Here is a 9,028-nt window from a genome sequence, read left to right as displayed (position 1 = left end):
AATTCTATTTTACTCACCTCATGGACCTGGCACCAAGCTATTCAGTAGTGAATGCCACTTGGATTAAGTATCTCAATTATCTACTTACCACTAAGCCAGTGTCATAAATGCACGGGGAGACACAACACATGCAAGTTTCTACAGTTTGTAGAACCAAGAGCATTACATTCAGAAAAACTCATACTAAATGGTTTACCAGAAGCAATTCTTGTTTTCTAGGTTAATAACAGTTACTATCATTTTAGGAATCTAGATCATTTTTCTCCCTTACAGGTTAAACATTGAGAAATATCAACCAGAGGCAGTTTCTCAACATGGAGAACCAAGCCCATAATACAGCGGGGTAAGTGCTGAGAAATTTCTATTTCATAAATTGGTACTTGACTATGCCACAAATGTCCTGGCGATACATGACTTTTGGAATTTAGTATTAATAGAAGGATATGCCAGTTATTTTTGGTGAGGATGCAGGAGAAATCGGAGTGATTTTAAGGATCTATAGTTTGAGTCTCCAATTTAGACCTGGATCTGCAGTGGAAATCACTGTTTTCCAACTTTGGGTGAGTTTTTTAGGGCTTTGGCTGTGCACAGGGCCCCGTGTGCTCTTGGGTTTCCACAGTGCAGCAGTTCCTGGCCAGCTTGCCCCTTCCTTGCTACACCGAGAGTCCAACCCTCCACACTTGTCCTTAAGGCTGAACTCAGCACTTAAGCGTAGCCTCGAAACAGATTAGCGCCTCAAAACAGCAACAAGACTGGATACTTTACCAAAAGTTTCCTGGAGATCAGGAAAAGAATTGGTATAACATTCACCATCATAAAAAATTAAATTCCTTTTCACAAATATCTATCCCCACCCCTTCCATGACACCAGCACCACCAAGGTTTCTCTGTCTACTATTGTTTCATTCGCTAACTGGCCACTGGCTGACCCTGGAGCTGAGTGGGGAGGAGGTATGGTGGGGAGGGAGGTGCTAGTGTGCCTATCTTGACTGTGACTGATTTTGCACTAGTCAAACCACTTCAGGTATCTCACTTCCAGGTTTTCTGCTCAGACCATGACTTTGACATCAGGCTAAAGGGAAGCTGTACAAGTCTGGATAATTCTAGCTATCACTTTTTTAAAAATGTTTTTTAAATTTTTATTGATTTCAGAGAGGAAGGGAGAGAGAGAGAGAGAGAGAGAGCGAGAGAGAGAGAGAGAGAGAAAGAGAGAGAGAGAGAGAGATCAATGATGAGAGAGAATCATTGAGTGACTGCCTCCTGCACACCCCACACTGGGGATGGAGCCCAGGCATGTGCCCTTGGCCGGAATGGAACCATGGACCCTTCAGTCCGCAGGCTGACACTCTATCCACTGAACCAAACCGGTGAGGACTTTAGCTATCACTTTTTAACGTCCTACTGAATATTCCTTCTGTCCCACTAGGTATCATTGTCATTTCACAACTAAGAAATTGGGCATGTTAAAGTATAAGCTCTTATAACAAAGAGATGCCAAAATACAGTGGTTTAAGTAAGATTGAAGTGCATTTCTGCCGCATGTACAAGTTCAGATACAAGCAGACCAGGACAGGTAGAGCAGCCATTCTCACTGCATGATTTCCCTCTCTGGGCCCACCATCATGACGGTACTCCTGCTTGGAGAACTAAGATGCAGATTGACGGTCCTGAACCGAAGGCTGGGCACCAAATATCACTTCACTGCAATTCATTCTTAAGGAAATGTATGCCAGGCACAACATTAAGCACTATCATCCATACAAAGACCATTAAGAAACAGACCTTAAAGAACTTAGAGTTTAGTAGGGAACCACAGAGTTTGTTTGGGTACAACATAATTACAAACCAGAAGCAAATGAGAATTACTGGAAGTTTCCATGAGGAACTGCTCCACTCACCACAGCAGACATGAGACCAGACATCGTCCACCATAGTCTCCAAAGCATGGAGAGCCAAGTCGGCGTTGCCTCTGTCTCACATGCTACTGAGAAATATGTAAAAATTTAGATCATGAAGACAAACATCCTTCATCAGGGATTTGTTCTGTAATTACCGTATCAAGCCACGTCACCTCCATACACAGCAATGTTTGGTGGAGCAACCTTCGTTTAGCAAATATTTATCTAGAGCAGTGATGGCGAACCTATGACATGTGTGTCAGAGGTGACACGCAAACTCATTTTTTTTGGTTGATTTTTCTTTGATAAATGGCATTTAAATATATAAAATAAATATCAAAAATATGTCTTTGTTTTACTATGGTTGCAAATATCAAAAAATTTCTATATGCGACACGGCACCAGAGTTAAGTTAGGGTTTTTCAAAGTGCTGACATGCCAAGCTCAAAAGGTTCGCCATCACTGTCTACTATCAGCCAGTCATTGGTGGAAGCACCTGGAAGATAGCAGTGAACAAAATAGAGACCACTGCTCCAAGGGGCTTACACGTCAGTGGGAGAGATAGTGGGAGATATAGACATGTTTTATACAGTGACATAAAGAAAAGAAAAGGAACTGAGGAGGAGAGGAGGAGATGTGAATGGGGTGGTCAAACAAGGTGCCATCTGAGCAGAGATTATATCTGGGTAAAGAGAGTTCCAGGCAACAGGAACAGAAAGTGCAAAGGCCTAAAGTGATAGCTTTTACACAGAACATTTATAATGTAGGTGAATCATTATTCTCTGACATCTGGGTTATCACAGGCTCTAATTTTAATTTATATCATGATTTCTCCCAATTATAGGTGTTTGTATTTGGGCCACAATAATACATCTAAACTCCTAGTCAAAAACAGTCATACTTAAGTGAGTTTGTCCTTTTTATTTGTTTTTAGAGTTTATGCTGAGGACATAACTAATTATACAATGAATAAATGATCCATCTTATTGGCCTTTTTAAAAGAACCATGTCCAGACTTTTTGATAGTTTTTGAAAAATGTCTCAAAATTTAAAATTTTGCAAAGTTTAAATTATAAATGGAGTCTTGACCTAGGAAAAACTGAGGTATTCCAGAAGGGTCCAGGAACACCTCAAAAGATTTGGTTTCTTTCTTTACAAAACAGAAATATTAAACTAATTAGACTAATTTTTGTGTGTTGAAATTATATGGCGAGCATTACCACATAAAAAATAACACTGAGTATTTTTATATTGTATAAGTATATGTGTTCCAGAAATACAGTGTTCCAAAAAGATGTATACACACTTTAAAGCTGATAGCTCAACTGATGCTTCTTTCTTTTCAGATTTACCCCTTTGTAATTAATAATTATTCGAAGTGTGTATGCATGTTTGGGACACCATGTATATGTGAAATTGCTGGGAATATGAGATATCCTCACATAAGATGTATGCCATCAAACTTAGTGACACACTATAATGACTGAACCTGAGTATCAGACTGTGGCACAGGTGGATGAAATCCATGCTGCTTTTACAAAAATGACCCCTCATTACCACACTTTTGCCAGCCCAGGGTTCTAACATGGAAAACGTCTGATCCTAAATGAAAGAAATTAAGATGGGTAAACAATGATTGCAAATTAAATGAACAGTCCGGACTATGGGAGACCAAAGATGGCTGCTTGGTTAACCCGCTCCCTGGCATTTTGCTGTTGTTGTTGTCGGTTTTTGCATTCCTTATCCGCCATAGTAACTTAAGCTGGACTTCATTCAACTGCCACTTAGTTTGGGTTGTCAGTATGTTCTTGTTTTTGTGCATATATTTTCCAGATAAATTGAAGCTTTCCGTTGCCACAAAACTGATGCCCTCTCAACGGGAAAGAAACTGTTAGGAAATGTGTTTCCCACTTGGGCTATTCCTTCCGCAATCTCTAGTGATTAGGGCACTCACTTCACTGAACAAATCGGACTCACCTTAGAATCCTTGACACAGAGGTCCTTAGACAATAGGATCACTTTCAATTTCTTGTTAGGAAGTGTGTGAGCAGTGGCCAGCTTGTCATGGTTTGGGTCCTGGGGAGCACAATAACAAAAGTTACTCTTTATTTTTTGTCTGAAACATCCAGAATGCCTTCTCTATGGCTCAGGGACCATTGTGGAAGAGGTAGGTGTGTGAGATTGTAAGAGCCGAACAAGAGGGGCACAATGGGCAGGCAAATCTGACTCCATCTTAAAGCTAATCCTCTCTCTTAATTGAACCTAGACCCAGTTGTCTTATTTTCCTCAAGATTAAGGGATGGACAAGAAAAAAGGGGGCATTGTAACAGAGTGAAATGGTAGGATTTTCTGACTCCAAGTCTCTGTTTAGTAGCTTCTGCTTAGTCTTGCATATACTAGTAGACGTATTAATCATTAGAGGGCTTCTGCTTTTGTCTTGAGTTTTACAAAAACAATACATACTATCTCAGGATATAAGGGAAGTATGTGTTGTTTATCAAGGAATTGCAGGAAGCTCATGACCGAACTCACATCAACTAGGGTCAGCAGACTAAGTACTATCTTCCTTGGACCCTTGCTGGCACCCAGATGTCTTCTGTAGTCAATCACCTCTTGCCACTCCTGTTTCCCCTTCCCTTGACATAAAAGAAGCCTGTACTCTACTTTTTTGAGATGGATTTGAGGCACCACTAAGTCTCCTATCTTCTTAGTTGGCACCTTCTCGTTCAATAAATATTCCCTTATGAGAGAAAGAGAGAGAGAGAGAGAGAGAGAAAGAGAGAGAGAGAGACCATATCTAGATATTGCTTTGTTTTGTTATTCATGAATTTCTACTAATTAATTTGTCCTTTTATCGTCTATTTTATTTATCTTGCTCTCAATTTTGAGTTGAAAGTTATAGTTCAGTTATTTTTATGAGTCTGGATTTCATGATTTCTTTAAATAATAAAAGCATTAAAGCTCAAGTTCTCTTGTGCACAGCTTTACGATGGACCATAGATTCAGTGTTCATACTGTCATTTTCGAAATAGCCTATTACTTCCATTTTGATTTACTATTTAGCTTAAGAGATATTTAGGAAATACAACTTCCAGTGGGGAGATAATTATTTTTTTGTTATTACTTTCTAATCTTCCTACCACCATGGTCATAGACTATCCTAGATGATATTTCAGCTTTATTAAGATTATTCTTGTGATCTATTGGATGATCAACCTCTATAAAGGTTCTTTGGGTATTTGAAAACAAATGTATATTCTCTATTGGTTAAGTAAAAAAAATAAAGAAGATCATACATATATAATCAAACCTTTTAATTATTATTATTAAATTTAAATTATGTTTTTCAAATTCATTATTACCTGACTTTTGTCTATTTGATCTGTAAAAAATAATTTTAAGAAACATCTTTATATAAGTATAGTTTTATCCAATTATTCTTGTATTTCAAGCAGTTTTTGTTTTACATATTTTCATGTTCTATTCAATGTACTGAGGTCCATGGATATTATATCTTCCTGGTATATTATATGATTTTGCTTTATAAAATATCTCACAAGTATGAGTTAACATTATTTTGTTTGTCTTCTACTTTGCCTGGTACTGATATTGACAACTCTTATTCATCCCCTTGTTTTCATTCTTTTTTATATCATATTGTGTCTCTTGTAAATAGCCTATGATTAGATTAAAATATAAATAACTCAATTAGAGAATTGTCATTAAAACAGAGAATTTTATGATCATTAATGTTAACATTTGACCCTTTTTTACTTCACAACATTTGCTAATCTGATCTAGTTTTCCTTCCTTTTCCTTTACAAGTTCTACATCTTATAAGTTATTAACTTACATTTTTTACAAACATTTTAATTTTGATTCCTCTTTTGGCATACTGAATTTTAACTATAACTTTAAATCACCTCAACCATAATTAGACTTAACTTTAGTAACGCCTTTGCTTCCCCATTCCCTTATCCCACCTATAAGAAATAATCTGGAGTTCTAGTTCCTGGTTGCTATTAATTTTTATAAACATTATTATACATAAGATAATGTTACTTGTTATTTTATTCCTTTCTGATTTCAAGAATCTTTTTTAACAGCTATAAGTTTAATTGCATTGTTATTACTATTATTTATATACAAAACCTTCCCTGTTCTTAATTTTAAGAAATTTTTGAATTTACTTTTAATTTGACTGAAGTATATTCTTAGGTAATCTTTTCATAAAAATGAATGCGGGTGATATACTTTTTAACTTTTTACATGTCTAATTTTTACTTTTAAACACAAACTCTGTAACATGACTCCCATTGTCTTGAAGAATTGAGTGTTACAGATGGAAAAGCGAAAGCAGTCTCACTCTCTCTTTCCTTCTTTATTTTTAATGTCTAGAGGTTTATAGGATTTCTGTTTATCCTAGAATTTTAAAATTTGTCAGAAAAACTTTCTAGGTATGCATCCTTTCTCTTTTTTTAAAATATATTTTATTGATTTTTTACAGAGAGGGATAGAGAGTTAGAAACATCGATGAGAGAAACATCGATCAGCTGCCTCCTGCACACCTCCCACTGGGGATGTGTCCGCAACCCAGGCACATGCCCTTGACCCAAATCGAACCCGGGACCTTTCAGTCCGCAGGCCAACACTCTCTCCACTGAGCCAAACCGGATAGGGCACATCCTTTCTTGACAATCCTTCATAGCACGTGTTAAACACTTTTACTCTAAAGATTCAAATTTCTTCAGCTCAGTGAGATTTTCTTCTATTTATTTGATATTAGTCTCCACTGTCTTGTTTCGTTCTTATCTCCTAGAATATCTATATCTTTTTCTTTCTCTCTTAATTTTCATCATTGTCTTTTTTTCTCTATGTCACGGAGAACTTTATTGCGTTTTCTCATTTTTATTTCAGCAGTGATTTCATTGTGGGGTTTTTTCTGACACTACTGAGATCTTTAGTGTTGACAACCATGTTTGTATTTCCAAGGATTTCTTTTTTTGTATGTTTATTTTGTTGTTCCTTTTGCATTCAAAATTGCTTTTTTAAAAAAAATCAATGCAGCATACCCTTGACTCATTAAGATATGAATAAGATTGTTTGAAATTATCTCTTGATCCTTTTAGCAATGTCGTTACAATCAGTTATTCGGTGGGTATGGCTCCAGTGTATTTCTTCACACCCTTCAATTTGTGCCTCTCCCCAACCTCTAAACACTGCTCCACAGCCCCACTTTTCTCCCAGCCTCTGCTACTCTACCAGGGAATTCAAGTAGAGAAATCTGCCCACCAACTACAGTGCATCTGCAGCTGCCTGAGGGTTCAGGCGGAGCCACCAGCCAAGGTATAATACAGCCTAATATATTTAAGATTACTAAAGCTTATATTTAATGCACTTATATCTGACGGTTATTCCTAAATGGCAATTCCACAAATGCATTAAGCAATGCTAAAGTCAATGAAACACATACATAAAGTCCCCAAATGTACAAATTCTGGAGTGTTATTATAGACAATAGTGCGGTGAAGGCCTGGGGATCGGGTAGGGGTGGAGGTGATCAATGGGTGTGGGGGCGGGGGTGAGAGGAAGGGGACATCTGTAATACTTTCAACAATAAAGATAAATTTAAAAATAATTAATTAATTAAAATTTAAAATGTTTAAAGTCAATTTCCTTATATATGTGGATGCACATATGAATTGAAAAAGAACATTTATCCAGATCTTTCTTTTCTTAGTAATACATGTACAAAGTTTAAAAAGTCCTTTTGTTTTTTATCAGTTACCAAAAAAAGGTTATCTCCTGTCCCCTCCCAGAGGCACTTTTTTGGGGGGTATTTACCTCCATCTCTCTAAATAACATGCTTATATTGCTTCTTCTTGATTTTTCAGTTTTAGACATCATCTACTGACATCCACAATGGTTATTTTTCATCACATACACACACACACACACTTCAGATTCTTCCAATACATTATGATCTTAGCTGGGTCAATATTCTGTTTGTCTCATAATGACTTTATAAACGATCTTTACCTCTGAGCCATATAGACACTGTGATTATTTCTCATCTCCTGTACATTTTATTTGTCCTGGTATTGATAACTCTAGTATCTTAATTACAAATGTTTTGAAGTTTTCCCCTTTCTGCATAATTTACTTCAAAAATGTCTTTCTGTTGGTATTTGACCTAGTTGTGTGAATGGTTTTCTTCAAACGGCTGTGGTCCCTGACTGCTTGTTCCTAGTTCAGGGTGGTAGAGTTGAAAGCTGACAGGCAGCTCCATGTACATGGCAGGGCGCTGCGACAGTGTCTTTACTGTATGGTCATCAGTCTAGTCTCTTTCGGTGACCAGTCTCAGGCCGATCAGAACCAGAAAACACTCTTCTAAATTCTCCTGATTGGAGGGTATAAGTTGGGCTGCCAGCATTTACCCCCTCCTTCCAGAAATCCCTACGTGGGCTGCTTCTGGGCTTCCTCTCCTCCCAGCTCTCTTCATTTGTGTCCTTGTAGGTGTGACTGCATAGGTTGAAAAGACCCCCTCACTTTATTTTAGTAGGATTTTGGAAGGGAATAAAATGCGTCTTCATCCATCTTCAACCAAAAGTCTCATTTCTCTCTACTGAATCATTTACTTTTTATTCTGTGACTTACATCTTAGCCATTGATCTCATTCATTGAATCTTGTCAAATCCTTCCTAAAAATCTAGGTACTGTTACATGATCTGCCAAATTTTTTATCTGCTGTGAAAGTCATATTTTCAAAGAAACCAAGCAGATAAATATTAAAGCATAACTTCTCACATCTGAATTCAGAAAAAATACTTTAAAGCACTACTCTTCTATGTGTCTTTCTTGACCTTGAAAGTGTCCTTTCCAACTCTAAAGTATATTAATTGATAACAGGTTATATGGTTTTTATGAGTTAAATACAGTTTTAATTATAGTGTATAAAATAATTCGAATATAAGTCAATATATTGGTAGTTTAATAAATTGTAGAAATGTATTCTTTTTGCACACTGAAAATTCTTTTTAATTTGATTGATTCTCTTGCCTTCTGAATGCCCCAGACTACACCCCATTTTTCTTCTCCCATCATATTTTATCCCCCCCCCCCCCCCCACC

The 9,028-nt window shown here is 37.0% G+C and overlaps 1 protein-coding gene across 1 annotated transcript in view; it reads left to right on the top strand.

Annotated features, from left to right (window-relative positions):
• Window positions 1–270: 270 nt before the first annotated feature.
• Window positions 271–9,028, top strand: part of CCDC67 (coiled-coil domain containing 67) — a 75,738-nt gene continuing 66,980 nt past the window's right edge. Inside the window, exon 1 of the mRNA XM_006771940.2 lies at window positions 271–343. Coding sequence (XP_006772003.1) covers window positions 315–343 — 29 coding nt within the window. The 5' untranslated portion in view covers window positions 271–314. The remainder of the gene's footprint in view (window positions 344–9,028) is intronic.

The sequence above is a fragment of the Myotis davidii genome, unplaced genomic scaffold, assembly GCF_000327345.1.
Source record: "Myotis davidii unplaced genomic scaffold, ASM32734v1 scaffold345, whole genome shotgun sequence".
NCBI classification, from domain to species: Eukaryota; Metazoa; Chordata; class Mammalia; order Chiroptera; family Vespertilionidae; genus Myotis; species Myotis davidii.
Note: the sequence above shows the minus strand (reverse complement) of the source record. Positions and strands in the feature narration are given on the sequence as shown.